Source organism: Diadema antillarum, unplaced genomic scaffold (genome assembly GCF_040938485.1).
Source record: "Diadema antillarum isolate AM-2024a unplaced genomic scaffold, OU_Dant_1.0 seq00000030_RagTag, whole genome shotgun sequence".
NCBI lineage: Eukaryota > Metazoa > Echinodermata > Echinoidea > Diadematoida > Diadematidae > Diadema > Diadema antillarum.
Window position 1 is genome coordinate 662556 of NW_027271146.1, and position 22207 is coordinate 684762.

At 38.0% G+C, this 22207-nt stretch overlaps 2 protein-coding genes across 2 annotated transcripts in view; both read left to right on the plus strand.

Annotated features, from left to right (window-relative positions):
* LOC139725264 (nuclear pore complex protein Nup155-like) overlaps nt 1-2328 on the plus strand; it is a 34818-nt gene extending 32490 nt beyond the window's left edge. Inside the window, exons 32-34 of the mRNA XM_071636352.1 lie at nt 109-245; nt 979-1085; nt 1767-2328. Of these exons, the coding sequence (XP_071492453.1) occupies nt 109-245; nt 979-1085; nt 1767-1917 (395 nt within the window). The 3' untranslated portion in view covers nt 1918-2328. The remainder of the gene's footprint in view (nt 1-108; nt 246-978; nt 1086-1766) is intronic.
* A 9159-nt stretch (nt 2329-11487) lies between these two features.
* Nucleotides 11488-20208, plus strand: LOC139725277 (RING finger protein 11-like). The gene is made up of 3 exons (XM_071636365.1): nt 11488-11817; nt 14998-15146; nt 19000-20208. Exons 1-3 carry the CDS (start codon nt 11719-11721, stop codon nt 19172-19174), a joined length of 423 nt encoding a protein of 140 aa, XP_071492466.1. The 5' UTR covers nt 11488-11718; the 3' UTR covers nt 19175-20208.
* Nucleotides 20209-22207: the final 1999 nt, after the last annotated feature.

The window sequence follows — 22207 nt, forward strand, 5'->3', positions numbered from 1 at the left end:
TAAAAAATAAACCACATGTGATAAATAGAGTGTTGTAGGAATTAATGACAGGTGATCTATGTATGTAAAATGACCTCTGACATCCAGCTGCCATTCTTTGTCCGACAGACTTCCTGGTCCTGTATCTGGAGAAACAGAGCTGTGAGTTGGAATGGGAGAAATCCTGGCTGTACAGAGCCATGCTGGAGGTGGGGATTCCCCTCACCAAGCTACACAGTGTCTATGATAGACACTTCAGGGCAAAGGTACAGGAGTGCATATCAAGTTCACAGGAGAGCCTTGTTTATGTTCAAATAGGCATAGTGTATTGAGACCTATGTCTCTGAATAGAGCCAATCTAATCATCTCCATTGTCAATACTCACAGAGGCTGTTAAGCACAAAAGAAAGAGGTCCATTGATGTACAGGATGAGTGAACACATTCAGACCATGTTCCTGTGTATTATGGCTACCAAAACCAGTCATTTTAAAGAGTAATGGCAAAGTCAGGTCAGGATCACAGTTATCTGAAGTGTTCATGAAATGTTTTGTGATTTTGTTTTTTCTGACAAGGTGTTATAGGCTATTGAAATCCTTGCATCTGATTGGCTGAGAGCAAATTTGTCCCAAAAATTGTTGGACAAAATGCTTCATCATAACTCTGTGTAAGACATGTTCTGCAGCTTCCAAAGATTTCAATCAATTGAGTGGTCATATTCTGGTGACACAGCATCATTAAAGTTTTCGCTACAAAGTGCTCCAAATGACTCTGAGAGCAGAAATCAGACACCCCTGCCTCAGAAGGAAATGGTCATAAATTTGTCAAAGAACATGTGACAATACAACCCATATTCGCTGATTCTTAAATATCTACATGTCAACAATCAGTAGAGGGAGGACAGGGACATTCTTTTTTGTTTGGTTGGTTTCTGTTTTTCCTATGAATTTCCCAAACCATTCTTTGACCTTTGACCTTTGACCTTTGTCTCCTCTTCCCAGGATCCCTTCTGGCTTACCTCCAAGAATCCTCTCCACCTGCTGAAGGTCGTTGCTTCACTCCTATCTACTTTCACAGACAACGCCAGCCTCGTTTCCATCCATGAGAGGTTCGTTGCTTTTAGACTGAAAACAGTTCAAGAAGAAAAACATTCATTTTCCATACCAGTGGCGGATCCAGAGGGGGGCATATCAGGCGCGCCCCCTCTTTATTTTTTGTTAGAACAAAAGAAATAAAAAGAAAAACAGGGGGGATCCTGCGCCCCCCTTTAATTTTGTAAAGGCACCTCCCCTTTTCAGAAATCCTGGATCCGCCCCTGCATTCCCAGTACTTCATTATATCAGCATGGTAGTCATTGAATCTATGATTTGCTTTGTGTGTGCGTGTGTCTGTCTCTCTGTCTGTTTGTTTACCCATGTGTATGTTGTGCTCTGGCATTGTGTGATTTGTCAAAAGAGAGAGGTGGTATTTTAGTAAAGCAATTTGGTTGATTTCCATTAAAATGCAGGTAATCGATGGCCCCCCAAAAAAATGCTTTAAACAGAAGACTATTGCAGAGACAATTTCTGAAGCTAGTTCCTGATTCAGTTTGAAATCTGATATTCACATGACGGTAGGGAAAATTCAGTTTTAGTGCCAAACAATCAAAACACCCGATGACTGTGGTTGGTTTGATTGCCTGCTACCACGTTTTTCCAACTCTTTAAAATACAATCAATGCAAATTAATGGATGTGAACAGTGTATATGAGAGAGATAAAGCAAAATGCTGTTTTTATGTCTCTCAACAGGCGTCAGTTTGTCACATCCTGTCTGGATAACATCGCCAGCTACAAGGTGGAGCTGGAGGCTACAGCAGGGCGCCCCCAGGCGGTCCAGTCCTACCTAGCAGACTTCAATGAACTTCAGATACGGCTGGAGAGAATGCTCATCTTGAAATGAGATCCCTCACCACCATCATCATCTCTCGCCAAACTCCTGTAGCCTTCCAGAGAAAGCTCAGTGTCTTACGGAAATACATATTCCCAAACTCAGACCAAAGTCCAACGATATCTGGTTAGAATACTTAGTTTCATCCAACACCAGATCATGTAAATCTTTCTGCAACTTCCTCATTTTTAAAAGAAATAGGAAATAAAACCCCAATTGGCATGGGAGATCTAAGTGTAAAGGCTACAAACCATAAATTGGGTTTTTCTATGACATTCAACTACATGTAATGTGTATGCTGATCCCATCAGATACCAGACACAGTATCATCTTCGTTAGACTTCTTCTTTTATTCCCTCTCTTTTTAATTTCTTCTTCTTCGTTTTTTTTTTTTCCATTGCATGATGTGCTGCAAAGGGAACAGCAAAGCAATTTAAGTCTTGATGTATCATTAGCACCAGTTTAAGTTGAAATTGGCAAGTTCACATCAAGTTATACCATAATCAAATCTTCAGTTTTTGTGGCAGTTCAGTATTTATTGAACAGTTTGTTTGATTTATCATTATTTAACTCAGAGCAGGATTCACTGTGTGTTCAGTAAACACCAGCTTCATTAACATGCACGTAAAAGCCTCCTCCCATATAGATACCCAAAGTCTGTGATCAAGACTACGCTAACAGTGTAATCAAAACAGTAGTCATATGACTCTACTACAAACAGTGAAACTGAGACAACAAAATGAACATCTGTCATATCCTGTAATGATGTCTGAATGGGGAAGTGTAGAGGAGGTGAAGAATGAACATGAAATGAGTGGGTATGAGATTATGTGTATTAGATGCATAGATGCATGAGACTAACGGCCACTTCTTTCTGTAAAACAATATCGAAGTTGTATGCTTTCACTGCATATAAAATGTACCCTCTGCACTATGAAATGAAATCTAGTGGAGATTCCTCTTAGTACTATGTGTCCAAATCTTCAATGCTTTTATCTTGATCATCTTGCAATTTAGTTTAGTAAACCATATCATATAGATAAAACTGGATCTTAATTGTGTAGGAAGATTGAGAAGAACTCTTTCAGAGCCTTGATTAAATACATAATTCAAATTAATGAGTAAAAGGAAAACAAATGAACAAGCAGAATACTGTAAATGTGGATATTTTCTTGTGAGTAATTTTTCATGCTCGGCCAGGTAAGATGAATTTCACATGTTTTTAATTGCACGGAATCAGGACATTGACTACTGGAACATACGGCATGCAAAAATATTTTTGTGCTTTTATTTTCACACGAGCTTCTGGTTGTGTGAAATATGCGAAAATGTTCACCATTACAGTACTTGCCTGCCAAGAGTGACAGATTCAAAACATAGTTTAATCTCTCTACTTGGAAGGCTGAATTCAGCTCTTCATTGTCATTTGAAGAGCTATCTGATGGGAAGACACTGGTATTTTGAGTCACAGTCCTGACTGGGTTAAGGGAATGGTATGTGATTCTCACTCTTATGACAGGAACCGGTAGGAGCTGACTGAAGTCATTCTCATGTAATGAGACTTTTCCCACGACCATGCAGGCAAGACACTTTGTCACCTGAGTAGTTCTTTTAGAAAGTATATGTAGTAGAAAGTATCCCAAAGCATGATTAATCTTCATCTAATATTTCTCGAGTCTCCCTGTTTCATGACTTACCTATGTGTGGTTGAATATCAAGAAAACTCGTTTTCTCTGAAGATTTTTTTCTTTTTAGCTGAGGAAAAAATCCCCAGACTAACACATTTAGAAACCATTTCATATGATTTGAGCAATTGTAAATCTTGAGATCACATTCCTCTAAAGCATGTGTCTGTACTCACATTTCTGCCATTGTAATCAGAAAGTGCCTAATTAACAAGTTTTGAGCAGTTTTGGATGCCTTTATTTGAAGATCTGACCAAAAGAAAAAAAAAATGTTTGTCATGTATGTGAGATGACGGTGACAGAGATATGTGCACAAACAGTGAATTATGTGTGTACAAACTTTAATGCAAAGGTACCTTGTACAATATATTCCATATTTAGTACAAAAATGCATTGTTAGAGAAAACACCATATCTTCTTGAAGCGGAATAAGAAGTGGTATTTTGTATGAAAGATAGTAACTTAGGATTGTTGCTGTTGGATATTTGCATGATATTTTCAGTAATATTTATGTTGAGGAGGTAAATAAACCACAAAAAATCTTTGTGGGAGGTTCATGAGAGTAAAGAATCAGTTTATAGTGCATGATGGAAACTACTGTACATCTGAATTATATGAACATTGCTCAAAGTCAAAGGCATTTTTCTTGTCCCACTGTTCATATTTCCAGTGAATTTTCAGTAGTACTTTTTTTTCTGTAAATCAGGATGAGCATACCTTATATTTCTGCATGGAAAGTGTATTACTGTACTCACACAGTCAGTTGTAAGGAAAGTCATGTACAGATTTTATTTGTTGAAATTGATTGATCAGTCTACAAAAATGTGTACATTATCATTGTTGATGAATAAATTAGACATTTGTACTCAACCTGATTTTGAAGACTAACATTGCTTGTTCTGTTTTTGTTTTTTCTAACCCATCACTGCCCTTTCAAATGCACTGAATTACATACAACTATGTAGGCCTACTCACGAAGGAGTACAGCCACAGTAACGTGCACATTGTGCTCCCATTACAAGTTTTACATGATTTTACAAATACTGGTACATTGTAATAAAGTTTTGTAAGAGCGAAGTACTCATTCAGACCCCAAAATTATCATCTATGGTATACATCTGCAGCGTACTGTATAATGCTGTGTTGTTTTAGCAATAACAGATTCTGACATAAAAAAAACAAACTGCCAGTCCCCAGGACTTCACGTTATTGGAGTTACCTGTATGATGTTAATCAGAGAAAATCTGTTTGATTTTAAAGAAGCTTAAAGCTGTGAGAGGATAATAAGAAATGAATTACAAAATTGACAGAAAATAAAACACACATTTAGAACCTTGTGGGATTCTTGCCACCCAGCGAGTATCGCTGCTGTATGAATGAACCACAGATTTCAAGAGATGTTTTTATTTCTACATGATGTATAAAAATTGTACATGTACTGTGCATATCATACATGTATATCTGGAAAAATTGCTACATGTAATGACATGTACGAATGTACCCCTTATGCACTGTAAGCACTAGGCCCTATTATTGTTAGCTTGGTTTTTTATCTTCTACGACGTGTACAACGAGACACCAGTTGTTATATGTATAACGAGGTAAAATCGGCAGTCCCGCGGCGACCTCGTTATAAAGAGGTTTCTGTACACGCATCACCAACCCACACACGTCACCCAAACACATCTTATTCGAGAAATATTCATCATTCTTAGTAAGGATCCTGTTGCTATACTCCGAGTTTGAATGCAGTTGTAGTTTGTTTTGTTGTTGTTTTTACTACATACTCCCTCAGATATCATGATCAGTATATCCCGCCTCCCTGGTATTGTAAGCGCGCTCTTCTTTCTTGCCCGCCATTGTTATTACCTCCGTTTTGCAAGATTCAGAGTTTACTTAGGTCAAGCACTACACCCTGCCTGGTATACACCACCTGTAAATGATAGTGCCACCGGGCAGGCATTGGACCCACAGTCTCTGAGATGTCCATGGCAATCTACAGTAGGCCTATGTCGTACCGCAATATACCCACATTGATAAGGTGCCAGGAAGTTTTGCTGATAAAAATAAATACGAGCGCACCGTCCTCGGCACCAACTATTACCCCACAAAGACATGTTATATAGTGCGAAATTCATTGCCGTCCTTTTCTCCACCTGCTATCATTTTGATAACTTCATCAATCACGTCACAATTATCTTTTTGGAAACCAGACAGCAAAGGCATGCCTCATTCAACACACTCTTCGTGGTACCAGCTTGCCTGGTACACCTGTATCTTGTAGTTGTATGCTGACTCGGTTATGAGCGAGATTCGGCTCTTGTCAGGGGTGTGGATATTTTTTGTGGTCTTTTTTTTTTTCCCCTTCTTCTTCGTATTTTCTTTGTTTTTCCCAATGTCGGGGTGTGTACGAGTAACAACTTTGTTGAAGTGGTGTTTTTCCACTTGCATGAAGAGCTATTACAATAGTTTGCCCTATACGTATTAAAGTTGCGCCTACTCTAGGGTCGAGCAGGGAGGTCGAGTGATTTTGAGCGACGGGTGCAGATAGGCGACAATAAAAAGGTTATAAAACTTTTTTTCTACGTAACGTATGACGTCAGTGTGCGCAATTACGCGGTCGCTTCAGCGTTGCACACAAAGAGTGTTAGATTTCGATCTTGGAAAAAAAAAGGAGTTGCAGTAGATCTGTCAGCCTTGTGGTATGATAGCTGTTCGATGAACTTAATTCTTTGTTTCGAGTTTTGAGATCGATTATTTTCCATTAATGTAAGATCTGTTGTAATATGCTTTATTTTAGTTTACACTGCGATAATTCTGATACAGTATAGAGGTGTATTTCATGATCGGTGGTATAAGGCCTATATGCCTACATGCTCTTTTTATTCGGGGCATATTCTTTCTTGCCTCTGACTCGTGGCCAACTTTGGAGAGACCGTGATACCACCATCTGACCATCTTCCTGAGCTCAGTGATAGCTGAGGATCGTTGAGGATTTTATGTGTGAGTTCGCCTGTATAGATAGAGAAAGTGATGTTTCAAGGAGACATGAAGAGTTTTGCTTTCATGCCAGCGTTTCCTCTTCAGCTCCATATATAGCATCAACGAAAAACATTTTGGTAATCGATATTGTTTGCAAGTAGATCATCTGGCCTCTGAAAATGTGTTATGAAAATTTGTACCCAACTTTCACTATCATATTACAGAATTGAATAACGCGCAACTTTCCCGATGTTATCCACAATTTATAGATCAGATTTGTATCATCACATGGATGATGGTGATGATGATGATGATGATGATGATGATGATGATGATGATGATAATGAAAGTGATGATGTACTTATGTGTGTTAGTGTGTGTGTGTATGTGTGTATGTATTATGTATGTGTACGTATCTACGCGCGACTAAAATGAAATACCCCTTATGTTACAGTAAAATAAAATAAAAAAAGATTAGAGTGGTTATCAATTCAGACACAAAGTAAGACAAAAGTCAATCATCAAAACTTGTCAAAAGACCCAGAGCGCAAAGATGCCGTTCGTTTGTTTCTGTTTTCCGTTCGTTCGTCTAATATTGGGCTCAATTTCTTTTGAACGTGTATGGGGATACGTTCAGTCGTAGACTATCTAATAGCCTATAATATGGTGACGGATAAAAGGAAAAAAATGAAACAAAGCAAACACTACAGGAACTTGAGTGAATTCACCATGAAATACACGCAATGGCAAGAAAAAAAATATACAAATGAAAATAAGAAATGAAAGTAAATCAGAGGTTTGAAATTCAATACCGAGAAATTTCTTTTCCTGTTGCTCAACATTAATCATGCAAGTATACATGTCGATATGTAATGCTCGTGAGTATCTCGTTGCAATCTCGAAGACATTTCCTTCTCGACATTTGTGGCAAATCCAAGCAAAAGGAACATCATTCAGGCATAATAATATGCCGCTCAGTTTGGCCCCATACATGACCGATCCGACGAGTTGGCTTGCGTAAATGTAAATATCCGTAGGCTATGTAATGTGAATTACAGTGAAATTGTAAAATTCTTGTAATTGTGTCACCATTCTCAGTACTCATTTTCTGGAGTATAGATAAAAATTGCCCTGTTGACATTTACTTCAAAACTTTCACTTTAGGCCCAACTGTATTGGTTGAATTAACCGATAGGCCCTATTTAGACATAGCGAAAGTTTTAAAGTCAAGGTCAACGGGACACATAAAATAGTCCAGAAAATTAGTATGAAGAATGGTGACAGGATTACAAGAATTTTACAATTTCAGTTTAATTATTTACATTCCCAAGAGACTCAGTTTGATACATGTTGCATTCGATGAATATAGAACTTAAATCGCAATATTTTAAGAGAGAGAGAGAAAAAAAAAAGAAAGGGAGAAAGAAGGGTATTAGCAAGGGAGAGAGAAATTGACCTGTAATTTGTGTACACAAAATGAAAAGAGGCTAAGTGATACCCGTATGCGACTACTGCCATCACAGGAATGCTCTGTACTTTTAATCGAATTTTCACGGTTTTGTTTTCAAGCAGGAGAGGGTCATGAAAAAAGGCATCCCTTATACGACCAGCTATAGTTGCCTGGGAAAGGGTGGGTGACTTTGACCTTCATAATGGGGGGGGGGGGGCAATTCCCTGAAAACGATAGATTTTGCAGGTATCTATTATAGTTACATACAACTTTCGGGAGATCGACATCTATTCGTTGACAATAAAATCCGAGGGGGAGAAGGAATATAATATTATGACAACAATGTGTTATGCCATATAATTACACAAAATATACCGATAATGATCACGTGCAAATTTACGAACAAGGAAATTTACTGCAGCGACAAAGTCAGTTTGAGGCAAACGAATATCACTGACAAAGACTGCATGTCAGCCATTTGCTTTGTCTTTCTGGAACTCAGCGTTTGGATCACTTCCACAACGCTCTCAATTCGACGAATCGAGTAATTTTTATGCCAGCGGATGAAGATGCGGTACTTTATTGTACAGTGGAATTCTGTAATTCTGATGCAAGCCGTATCTCGTTAGGGAGATGTTGCAAGATTACGGGTGAAGCTAGATACCAAAATAATGTTGCACAGGTTTATTGAGGGAAAAGGAAATGGAATCTGTGCTATAAGCAGGCTTCTGGGGAAAGAATCAATTATCGGAAATGTACTGGCACCGTTCCGTGAAAAGGGGGAAAAACAAAGAAATCCAAATGAGACTTTGAGCAGTATAGAAAACTGCTGAAAATCAATCGTAAGTCCACACCTGGGATCTGTGCAGGACCCAGCGTATTCTTGCGAGCTGCGATAATGACTAGCACCTCATCCATCTTAACAATAAATGATATGAAAAGAAGTAAAGCAACCCAATTAAAATGACAGGGTTGTAAAATTTAACTGAATGAAACTCGCAAGAAGGGGACAGCACGTCCTCAACTCATGGCAAAGATCAGGGTATGTCTTGCCTTTCTCTCTATGCTTGTGGCGCCTGAAGAGTGTGAGAATTTTGGAAAGCGGCTTCAGCACATGTTACATGTATTTGTCTCGGGCCACGCCATATAAAGTATGATAATTCTAAGGGTATCACGTCCGTTTTCATTATATCTGCTTGGCTCAACTTTCTTCGAATACTCGTTGTCCTCCACGTGCCCTCGTTGAAACCAACCTATCCCCCCTCAAATCAAAATAGTAGCAAATAAAATAATTCATATCATGAAAATGATCAGTATGGCTCACCATAACGTGTGTTGATTTTGCTTCGTTTTGTTTTATCTCTATTTCTGTAATCATTGTTTCTGTATACTTTTATGTTGTGAAATTTTTGTGCCACTTATCAGATGTTTTCCCACAATCTCGAGCATGTTACAAAATTCTTTTTCATCTTTTGACTCTGTGGGCTTCCCATCGAACTCCCTGGTCACATGGCGCAATATTGTGGTAAATTTCGTCACTTACAACATCCCACCAGTTTCCTCGTCAACTGTACTTTTCTTTTCAGGCACTATATTGTTGGTATGCTTTCTCGAATGTAATATTAGCTATATAGCTTGCATCAATCAGTTTCCACCTATCATGTGCGATGACTTAAAAAGAAGAAATAAAATGACTTCAATCAGATTTACCTACTTGACATTCATTTGCGAAGGCAAACACCAAATAATACAGCGGAGGATTTAAAAATGTGCACGTAAAATACATGAGGCCCTATAATTGAATAAAAAAGCTCATTGATGATGATGATGACAATAATGATTAATATTATTGTAATTATCATGATTATTATTATTATTATTATTATTATTATTATTATTATTATTATTATCATTAGTAGTAGTAGTAGTAGTAGTAGTAGTAGTATCATTATCATTATTATCATCATTATCATCATCATCATTATTACCATTGATATAAAAAAATGCATTGACATTGCGCCGTCTATCTAATATTACAAAAAAGATAAAACTATTCCGCTAGGCGTTGATTGTGAAGCGGGAAGGGAAGGAGAATATGCTCAATGTACACACTCGTGTCAGCTTAATGTCAGCTTTGTATACTGTTTGTGATTTTTTGAAAAGGACCCCTTTCAGATTAGTTTTGTAAGAACCCTGCAATATTTTCAAACTTATAGGAACGGATATGAATTCAACAAGTGACGGACTCCATGGTGCAACAGCTGGGCGCGGTCCCTGACGATGACTTTGTCCTATGGAGTTAGTAAATTCTGACCAGCAAGGAGGCTATACGTTTTAGCATATTTTCCAGAATATTTATATATTTTATGAATAAGCAAAACCATTCATTACTTTCCAAGTAATGACCGGAATAATTGTAGTCAAAGCGATACTCGCTGACTGGTATTGTCAATACATAACTTTAATGTGGCCCCTTTTATACCATAGGCCTAATGTTCTGGCAGCAGAGATTTTGTTCCGGCTTTTTGTAGCTTTATAGCTTGTTGAAAAGATGACATAATAGAAAAGAATTGCAGAAGTCAATGTCTAGACGTAAAATTACAAATTATTATTTCAATTCTTTGTAAGAAATGAGAAAGATATATTGTTGTTCGTTTCTACTCACCAACTTGGCAATCCAATGTTGTTCACTTCAAAATGGTTACAAGGATGTCGAATAATTAGTTGTACTTTGTCAATTACCAGATTCCTAGCTCACGCTAACACGAGCCGACATTATGTTGGTAATACGATGTATTGATACTTATCGGTCATTTATAACCATAGCAATATCTTGGATTTATAATACCAATATTGAGATTTATAGAAGCATTATAAACGTGTATAATAACTTCGCTTTTGAACAGCCCCTAAAACAAAAGGGGGGGGGGGGAAATGTATGTGTCCCGGGATGTCCATAACCCTATCCCCCCCCCCCCCACCCCCCTTCATGAGGATCTTACAAGTTAGCATTGTAATCTAAGTCAAAGCCTCGCTAATGATCCTCCATCCGGATCTAACAAAATCGCAATATTCTCTGAACAACGGCCTAGCGGATAGACGAGCCAAGGGGAACCCCTCGATTAGGTAAACTTTGTTTACAACAATAGTATGACGTCATCGGTCCGACTCACATTGCGGAGTGATATTTTTTCTAAATCGATGTATTTTTTCATGTTTTTCATATAATTTAGAATAATATATAATTTATGCTGAAAAAATATGAAAATTTTACTATTAAGGCGTGCAAATTAATCGAAACTGGATTAATACGAAGTACTAGGTTTTTATGTGGCGTATGGACATTACCAGCCGCTCGCTGTGATATGCGAATGTTATTGTCTGCCATATTGCCTCTCTCTTTCTGCGACTCTCCGTACAATCACCCGCAGAGGTGCCAGTTCTTGTCGGGTGTACGGACGGTACGGCTTGCTGCTAGCGATAGACGTGTTGTGTTGGTTGGATATAGACGTGCGTAGTTTCCTACACATTTGTAGACTAGCATAGCAGCCAGAGAACCTAGGCCATTGTGTGAAGTGTTCTCGAGAACGAGTAACCAAAACTGATACTTGTCCTTATGAACATGACCAAGGAGAGGCAAGCACATAATTAAGCGTCTGAAGGCTCTGCTAGCTGTTTGTTGTAGTGCTCTTCAACATGGGGAACTGTCTTCAGGGCCAGACCGCCGATGATATTTCACTGCTTCACGACGACACAGAGGTTCACGAACGTTTGGGGCCTCCGCCGCCGTATCAGGTTGGACTCGTAAACAAAACATTGAACTCACAAAGCAGTTTTATGTTTGGTATTGTCTGCTTGAAATAATGCCAGTGGTCATGGATGGATGCGTGGGGAATAAAATTTTCAGTGTAGCGTCGTTGGCACGAATATTTATGAACAAATGATTTTTTAGATCTCATAATATTTCGTCCTTCGATATTACTATTAACGTTAGATAAAGTTCTCGTTCTTGAATTTATAGACAAGTTAAAGTAGGAAGTAGGGTCCTAGCATAAAGGAAAAAAAGAAGCCAGAAAAAAAGGGGGGTACGGTGTGAGCCTGTGAGGAGTTTCAAGCATTTTGTGACTAACTCGGGCAAGTGGCCAATGGTTCCTTCTTTGTAGAGGTAACGTTAAAGAGTTAGTATACTGTTTCTTGTCCACATGACCATCAGAGCTCAGTCTTGGAGTAGAATCTAAAAGTTAGATTCTAGTAGTAAAAAGAAAAGGGCATTATCGATATTGTGAAATAGTCCACCACTCCATTCACCGCCATTCATTTCGTCATAGCCGGTGACTGCTTTCAACCTCCATAGACTTTGCACATAGTGAAGACGCACACGCAGAACAAGAGGGGACCGGTATCACGATTTGGCCAAGAAAAGAGAAAAGAAAGTTGTTGGGCCTTGGCCCCCTGCCCACTCAAGAGTAGTCTTCTCCCACCAGATAGATCTATATGTAATCACAAGTGCTTTGTCTGTGATTACACTACAGTAAGTTCAGTCCAAACATCAGGGTCGGCCAGTTGGGAGCAAAGATATTTACATGGATTCATCTCAAACTTGTCACACAGGTTCTAACTTTGTAAATGGGCCAGTTTTAACTGTAATGTTTAAAAAAAAAAAAATCATAATAAAAAAAAAAACATAACTGAAATAGAGTCTACTCGTGTTGACTAACCATGTAGGCCTGATATAGAACCCTATGATACTGCCTGATTATATTAAATGTTGACTGATCTAGGTCTATCTTATCAAAAAAAAAGTGTGAATAAACAATAAAAAGATAAATCTAACTGAAATACTCATGTTGACTGTATTAGCCATGTAATATCACTGCTTGATTGTATTTAATGTAGACTGATCTATTTTATAAATATGTATATATTGCAGATATGTATTGTACCATTCTGGTTCAAATGCAGCTCTAGGAGTCTTTGTGTCTGTTTGCCCTGTGCCCATCAAAGTCAAGAACTGCAAGAGAGTGTCATAATGTATCATTTGCTTTAATTTCTCTGAAGATAGAACTTCAGACATGTTGAGTGTGTGCATAAGTGTGATATGGAGGTGACAACTAGAGCTTTCTTGTAGATTATTGACTCTATGGGACTCAGTTAAAAGAAAATTGGCTCAGCTTTTACTTGAAATGATCCTGATGCTTTCTCCTAAAAGTTGTGTGTCATTAAATAGAGGCATATTTGATGAATCCCAAGAATATCACAGTGGAAATGTCCCAAGAATACAGTTGAAATGGATGGATACAAGTCATTTTTCTTCGTGTAGCCTATTCTCTTTTTAATGAGAAAAAAGGTGGATGGTGTCTGGATTTCCTAACTTTCTATATCCTTAGTAATCAAATGATTTTATTCGGAATGTTTAAAGACAGTGATTTCTTGAAACATGTCAGTATATCCAATTAAAGTTTGAAAGGCAGTGAAACAAGGTTTTACTTTTAGAATGAAAGTGATAAGGAAAAGTTGTTGAGTCTGAACTTGATGATGCTCTTCCATTCACAGTACGAAGGCATGATTTTAACCCATACAGTTAAAATCTTTTCTGGGAAGTTTTGAAAATTATCTCTGATAGCAGGAGATGTGTATTATCTAACATTTCAAGTTAAATACACTTAAGCCATGCAATTGAATGTTTTCTCAAGAGGTAAACAATAACTGGCACATAAAATTTCAACTTGCAACATTAGTGTAGGTATCTTTGATGGACAGGCAGACCTGTTAACAAAAGTTTCCTACAAACATAGTGGATCAAAGAACTTATAGTGCTGAGATGTTTCAGTTGTGTTACCAATAATGAGAAAAGATGAGATGTCATGGAGTTCTTTAAGAAGATGATTCATCTCATGTGCTTCTTCAGATTTCAAGTTTTTGACATTAGATTTGGAGAAAATTTTCCACCACCCAAAGAACTTTCCACAAATAGAGGGAAAGTGATATTTCAATGAGATTGCGCAGAGAACAGTTGTGATATTGATACAGATAGTGTGCATGGGGGGGGGGGGGATGACTCTCTTAAACTTCAGACATGCATTGGAATATGTTCAGTGGTACTGTAGACCTATATCATGCTTTATGGGGAGTGAGCAACCCAGGGAAATGAAAAAAAATGTGACAAATTTGATGAGCTTAAAATCAAAATTATTTTTATCTTTCTTTCACCAGTAGTGAAACACCTGTGAGAGGAAATCTGTGTACTTTAGCCTCTAGTGTACAGCAATTTTGGCCAGTCCTGGGCTAAAGACCCATTGGTCTGAAATTATTTGTAGGAGTGGTTGCTTTACTCCTCTGCACTCTTAAATGCCCAAAAATGTTACTGTATGTGCAACAACTACAGTCCCAAATTCTTTTTCCCTCTGGATTTGTCAGGAAGAAGATTTACCACACACACACACACACACACACACACACACACAAAAGACACACAACTTTATTGCTTGTCACAGTATGTTGCCTGTTTGTGTGTTGTTCTTGTTTTTTTCTTTCAATAAAAGCTTTACAGAAGGCAATAGTACCTTGTGGCAATATGTGATTGTAATTTACTGCATTTAATCCAGCGAATATTTCATGCACCATGCTCATGTACAAATGCATTGATATAAGTGCATACCATATTCCCATCAAGTGTAGAAGTCCTTGAATGAACGGTGTATCCCACATTTCTTGGTAAACAGAAGGCTGTTTCTGTGAACAAAATGAGATGAACTGTACACTGTTAGAACCTATAATACATAGGGGAGAACAAAAGGAGTGTGCTCAAAATCATTCTTTGGTTAACACATCAAGAGAATGATGTCTGCAAATATGAAATGAATGAATGACTTTGATTATTCTGTTCCCATTAGCTGAAGATGCTAATTAGAAATTGTTTTTTATAAGAACATCGGTAGTCTATAATTTGATATTCATCTTTGTGGCTGCATTCAGGAGGAAGCTCCGGTATACCATGTGACCCCCAACCAGAGGAGATCAGCCAGTCAGCTGACGGAGGAGGAACAAATCAGAATTGCCAAACGAATAGGCCTTATACAGCACTTGCCCACTGGGCAGTACGACGGCAGCAAGAAAGCAAGAGAGTAAGTTTGAACCCTCTTCATTCTTTGTTCAAGCAATGATATCTCCTTTAATCAGTCCTTTCACTTTATAAAATTTGCATTATCATCAGTAACATTAAGCTTCACAAGATTCTTCATAAAGATTTCCATGTAACGTTGACATGAAGCAATACAGTACCTTTCATTATTTTTCCTACATTTACACGTAAGGTTAGGGTATAATGCATGTAATTTGTGATCAATCAGTATGCATAAAGATTGTTTTCTGGGGAAGGAAGATGATGGAGCAAGCTCCACGGTATGACTAGCTTGTGAGTCACATGATGCATTCAGTCAAGACTTTCATCTGCTCCTGTGTGATTTGTACCAAAGTCATTGTACTGTTTTTACTGTGGCAACCAGCACAATACAAAGAGTGTTTTCTGCATGTGACTGTACTGAATGTTCAGTGGTCTCCAGCACTGTGATATATGCTTTGTCAGCTACTCAAAGAGGCGACAGTTGGTGACAGGGCAAATATGCAGTGTAAACAAGGTTAGCCTTCTGCATGTGAGTTCACAATAACCATGGGGTATAGGCATGTTATCCTGGGTCTCGTAGGAACATTATGCCTAGCAATTTACTTAATTTTTGCACTGATATAGCAGCAATACACCTGACTCATTGCATAACCTACTGAATCATCTTCTCTTTTTATATTGGAAGCCCCCCAGTTATGGCCGGCATGTGTTACAGTGTTTTAAAACCAAATCAGTCTATATTCTGGCTAATATATAATGTCTGCAATCTGGGTTACGACAGTCATCATTTATAAAGGGAAGTATGCAACAAACTTGTAGTCATCAGTTTCCTTATTGTTGTAATTGCAAAACTGAAACCTGTACTGAACCAACATTTTGCTATCACTTTTGTTTACTTCATCTCATTTCTCTCTTTTTTCCCTGGGAAATAGCTTGTAAATGTGAGTTGTAAAATTAGAATTTATGTGAAGCGTGTGATTCACACTCCACTGATGTACAGTACATGTACTGCAAGTTTAGAGGTACATAACTTTGTACAGTGCATAATGTGCATACACTGTACGCATATAGGCTGAATCTGAAATTATGGGGCTGCTACAACGTCTGTATGCTCTTCCTCAAAACTTGGGTATGTTTAGTTTGGAAGGGATTCATTTCTTGGATCTTCCTCAAGGAAATTGGCAGTCTCCTATCCATGATTTCTTCCCTCCTTAAGGCAAATCACTGTTTGTTCTAATTTAATGGCATTCTGTAAAGAAAAAGTCAAGGATAATGGTAGCGTGACTCGCTGCATACTGAGAAAAGAAAAGAAAACAACATAGGATGGCCAGCATTGCTATTCTGTGTTACTTTCCATGCATATTATGGTTAAGTATGAAATGATTTTCAAAAACCTATGTCATATGACTCAAGATGTGTCTCCTTCACCAGTTTTAGTTTCTTACTCAGTCTTCAGTATTCATTTCTCCTCATCCTGTCTCCATTTTTCTCCTGACCTCACTTTCCCCTCTTGTTCTTCTTGTTATCTCATTGTCTACAATGTACCTACATTGTACTTGCTTCAACTGTTGACCATATCTTCTCCTAATTGTAACCTTAACATCTTGGCTTGCCCACATCCTTGCCTCTAATTTTCTCTTCCTAAGAAGCAAAACAAGTTTAACAATCACTTCCTGCATTACTTATGCCCAGGTTTGCTGACTCGCTTTCATGCACACTACATGACTATACATCTCATTGTCATGAACCTGACATACTTTGTACAGTTGCATCTTGATTACTATAAGTTGTAAGCCTTTGCATGGGAATTCTTTTTGTGTGTTTTTTTTAATGCCTCTGCCACGAAGTGTCACTGGAGGCATTATTTTCCTTAGCTTCCTGTAAAATTTTGAGAGCCAAAACTTTGAGTATTACAGCAACTGAAATAGAGCTGTATATTTTCATTGTATTATTCAAATCCAAATCATCACTATTAAAGTGAAAATGAAGCAAAACACATGAAGTTGCTTGGTGCTAAATGTCTGCAATACTGACTACTTGAGTACCCCATGTACTGACTACAAATGTACGTCAGGTCATGGGAATAGACACTTAAACACATTCAAATACCTTATTTTCGGTGCACACGACGACTTACAATGTAGCACTTATGACATGGCCATTGAATTACTTGTATCATAGCCACAGAGTTGTGGGATCCACATATTTCCTGGTGTGTGCCAGAATATCATCTGTGTTGACATTTTGACTGCAACAAGTTCCTGGTTGTTGAACTCAATCTCTCTACAGCTTGTCGAGTTGTTTACAGAAAGTGTATTTAGTACTGTAGTGAGCATAGGGATCAAAACGAGTGCTGTTGTGCTCTTGTTTTGGTAATCTTTCATGGTGTGCATGGTTCAGTAGTTTGACATCATACAGTGTTTTGTTTGAAGCAGGCATTCCAACTGTGCATAAAAAGACACTAGAATTTATACCTTCTGATGGAAATGGTGCGTTACAAGATGTAGCATGGGATGAAGGCCAAAAGATTATAGGGAAAAAATACCAATATGAAAGCACCCTTTGCATGTAAACACATTTGCTCATGATGCAATCGGAGCCATCAGCAGTAGTTGCTTTTCACTGTGGTTTCAGAAGGGGAGTAAAATTCTGCAGCAACTTGCATTCTTTTTTGTGTGCAATTCTTTTCAATGTAGGGCTATCAATCAAACCTGCTAAATTCTGTGAAGTTAAATCAACAAATCTGAGAGGTGACACTGTGCTTTATTTCTTCACAAATCAAAGCATGTACAGCTGTATAGGTACCTAGTCCTAGTACAAGGAATGAAATACAATGGACCTGGTCCATTACAACACAATTGACAAGGACACAGTACATAAAGTCTATAGTTTTATATACAGTATAAAAGATATAGATGAAGTCTATAGTTTTGATTTGTATTATCCCTATTGAGTAATCTGAAGTCTTGCACAAAATAGTCCTGATGTTTTCCAGACATCCTGGATAGTTGGTTGTATGGAAACTGTATTTCTGTGAAAATGATATGACTGTCGTGCACAGACAGTATCAATATTTTCATATTTCCAAGAACAGGGGCAGATCCAGGAATTCTGTAAAGGGGGGGGGGGGGGGGGGGCAACTAATATTTCTGATACTACTTCCGGGTTTCATTTCATTTTTTTTTTCTTGTTATTTTTTTTTCAAGCTTTTTTAACGAAAAATAAAGGGGGGGGGGGGGTATGCACCGGTTGCTCCCCCTCTGGATCCACCACTGAAGAAAGAGTTTGGTTGCTGTGTATACATCCTATGTGTTACAGCAAAAACACAATTTCAACAAACTACCGATATTATAAGATGTTGTTCGAGGGATTGTATAGTTTTGGTTGAGATCTAACTTCAGGTTTCTAGCATTTTTTGTTGAGATAATAAGAAACCTCTTCTGAAGGGTGAAAAAGCATGTAATTCCAACAGGAATTCAACATTCATTTGATGAAAATTGGTTTTGAAATGGCTGAGATATTCAAAACAGAGCAATCCAAATAAAAGATGGGACCCACCTTTTATTACGATTGCTGTGTTTTACCTTGTTTATGGATGTCTCAGCCATGCCAAAACTGATTTTCATCAAATAGTTCTGTGCTATTTCATGAGTGGCTTCTTGATATCTCGAAAAAAAGTTAAAAGCCCAATCATCGTCTCCACCAATACTATACCATCCCTCTAAATGCTGATTGTATTGCGTGTGTAGCACAGGCCAAAAAATACAGGACCGGTATTCAATGAGACTGTCAAGCACATGAATCATGCATGGTGTATCATTTTCTTTTTGTACATTTCTCTGTTTTCTTTGCAGATGTGTGATATGTATGCTAGATTTTCAGCTAGGAGACCCGATACGACTGCTACCCTGTATGCACATCTACCACACCAAATGTATAGACGATTGGTTGATGCGTTCCTTCACATGTCCCTCGTGTATGGAGCCTGTGGAAGCCGCTCTTTTATCCACCTATGATGACGGACACTGAGACCCCATGCATCGGGAGATGTGAAATTTTGTACATATCCTGGAACGAAGGTAATCAGTGGAGCAGATTTAATGAAAGAACAAACATGGATTTATCATTGCGATGATTGGATGGTCAGAGTGATGCGTGGGAATTAGAGTACCTACCTGCTTGACAGGCTAGAGTGCTTTTCCTGACATGGCTATTTTTGATACGAAGATTTCCATCCCTGTGGACTCCCACTGAGAGACATCCAGGACCACTCTGTGTCGTAATGACGCAACTTCTTACAACGCTTGACAGTCATCATTTTTTATTGCTTCATACATCGCAATAGAGCTGTGTGTATTCACTGAAAACCTGTTACCAGTCTCTATCTATTTCCCCTATAGTCCTGAGAATGTTCGTTCCAGGTGAATGACTATTGGCTTGGGATAAATCGCAGTTTACCAAGATCAACACTGTGCACAATGTAGGGATACAGCAAGCACTAGAAATGCATACATGTACAGTGTATATTTTGTGTACAGTGGAAGAATATCAGCTGTAGAGCATTGTAAAGCACTTGTAATACATCACATATTCAGATGGTATACAGTAACAAACACACACAAAAAAGACAGATGTTGGAAGTGTGATATTTTGGCGGCTGTGTAGGGTAGTCTCTTACACGTGTTATTGCAGCGTACTTACTGTATAGGTACCCTTAATTTACGTAATCGTAGGCCACATATGATGTCATTAGAAAGAAATTATGTAAATTGTGGGTATGTTTTTAAAGTTCAGTCCAATAGTGCAAACTTCATTTTGGAGGAAGACAAGGATAGCATAATTATTCGGTTAAAATAGGTCTAGAGGCCAATTTCATAAAGATGTCTACAAGTCTTATAAGTTGCTTGAATGGCAGTAACTGTGGCAACGATTAAATGATGTTCAAAGCTGGTTGATAGTTTTCTGTCTGCTACCATGATAAGAGCTTTATTTCAGCTGATAATGATTGAAACTGTTCCCATGAGGTCCAGTTGAATGTATCCCTTATAGTCCAATTTATGGTATGAAGCAAATACATAATTGTATACGATATGTTTACAATCTTCCATTCCCCTTCTGATAGAATTCTCATCTGTAGTAACAGATGGAGACCTTGTTCAGTCATTAGGTAGTGAACAGCCATAAGAAGAGGAAGTACATAGCATTAAAAATCTCTTTGACAGGTAGATTAGTTTCACATACCTAAAATTACCTATGTATGGATGTTCAGCAGATATGGATACCTTTTGATTGTTACTGTGTAAACGAGAAGCAAGCACATGTTGCCCAGATAAGGTATCGATTCCATTGTACCACTTTATAGGCCCTACCCCATTCGAGTGCTACTAGCCAGTCACCATTCCTTTTGTCTTTGAATTTTGTCAACTGAACATTCACAATAACTCTGAAGAATCATTCTTGTTAGACAGCAGTTTATACAAAAGCCTACATCTACCAATATCCCAAATCAAAGAAGATTACCTTTTTGGTAACGATAAGGGGTTCTCATTTTAATAGCATGCCTTATAGTGCGTTTGTTCCCATACAGATTACATTCAATGGCAGTGAGGAAAGTCTCTATGCTGGCATACTACTGTAGTTGTAATTGTAAAAAATTGTGAAAATCAGCTGTAGAAAAAAAAGAAAAAAAAAAGAAGAAGAAGATGTGCGCAAAGAAGTGATGCAAGGATTGAGCTGAGCATATTCAGGGGGCTGTGATTTTTATGCCTGCTCAGTGCTTTGCATACACTGTATATGCACTGTTGAGGACTGATACAATTTACCTTGTACAGTATGTGATTACATACATGTAGTGTTGTCTCATTCAAGAGTATCACCTAAAATTTACTTGCTGTGATGTAGAATTCACTGATGCCATGAATACACATCAGCATGTAGGAAGAGGTGTGACCCAAAGCCACATTCTGTCTAGGATTGTTTTCCTGTCTGGGTAAGCCAAAAATATCTCCAAGGAATCGGTTTTAATGAGGTAGATCCTTTCCAGGCTGTGCTCAATCATTTACTATATTTAAATGTTTCTTATATGCCTCATTACTGCATGCTTATGAATTTATACAAAGTGTGAATATAGAACAAGTACAAAAACTCACATTTGTCATCAGTAGATGCACGTATGTAGAATATAAAGTGAATAATGTGTGTAAAGAAGTATGTTTAGCATGCACTTTGCACATGAACTAAATATTGTTGCCAAGTTTGCAGGTTAGTTACTATGTAGTTTCTAACTTGTGTTACACAACAAGTTACATTGTAGGTGTTTTGAGGTATTGGTCACAACATTCCTGCTGATAAAGGATGGTTTCTGTAGCGATGTTGGAATACAAAGGCTTACTAAAGCAAACAGATAATGACAGTAATATACCACATCAGTGTCCCACTCTCTACACAGCCTGGGAATCCCCAGTTTTGTATCTCAGCCAGAGCAGTCTTGTCCATTGAACTCTGTCACTAATCCTAGTAGAGGGTATCATGTTGAGAAAGCCCTGTATCTCTTTCCATATTTTTCATTTTCTGAATGTTGTATGAGTGGTTAATTTGTTGGCGTATAGTGTCATCTTCTTTGAATAATATACTGGGCTATGTCTTGTGATTGACTCATTTTATGGGTGTGAAGGAGGATAAGATGCTATATCTGGTTTCTGTTGAATATCAGGTGTGCAGCTGGAGTGATTATTGCATGATTGTAAATTGTAATAGATAACAAAAAGATTTTTTTTTTAAACATAAATTCTTGTCATTTGAGATATCCCAGGATCTCCCTCCTCCCTTTTGTTCTCTTTGTACCCATTCAATGAGAGAAAACCAAAACCCAATGTATGGATGAAAAAGAAGTAGGCATAGAGAGTACTGTGCTCACTTCAGTCTTGTATTACATTGTACATGTATATGTTTGTATGTTATACATGTATCTGAAGACAGAGTATAATGCCATCCTAGGATATTGGCAGAAGTTCAAAGGTCACTCCTAGTAATGTAGGCTCCCATCCTCTTCCCCCGGTCTGC

Bases quoted from the DNA above. Each gene is read 5' to 3' on its own strand.
- LOC139725277 (XM_071636365.1), top strand. From the start codon at position 11,719: ATGGGGAACTGTCTTCAGGGCCAGACCGCCGATGATATTTCACTGCTT. The intron at 11,818-14,997 runs GTTGGACTCGTA...GGCTGCATTCAG, and splicing joins GGCCTCCGCCGCCGTATCAG to GAGGAAGCTCCGGTATACCA. The intron at 15,147-18,999 runs GTAAGTTTGAAC...TTTTCTTTGCAG, and splicing joins GGCAGCAAGAAAGCAAGAGA to ATGTGTGATATGTATGCTAG.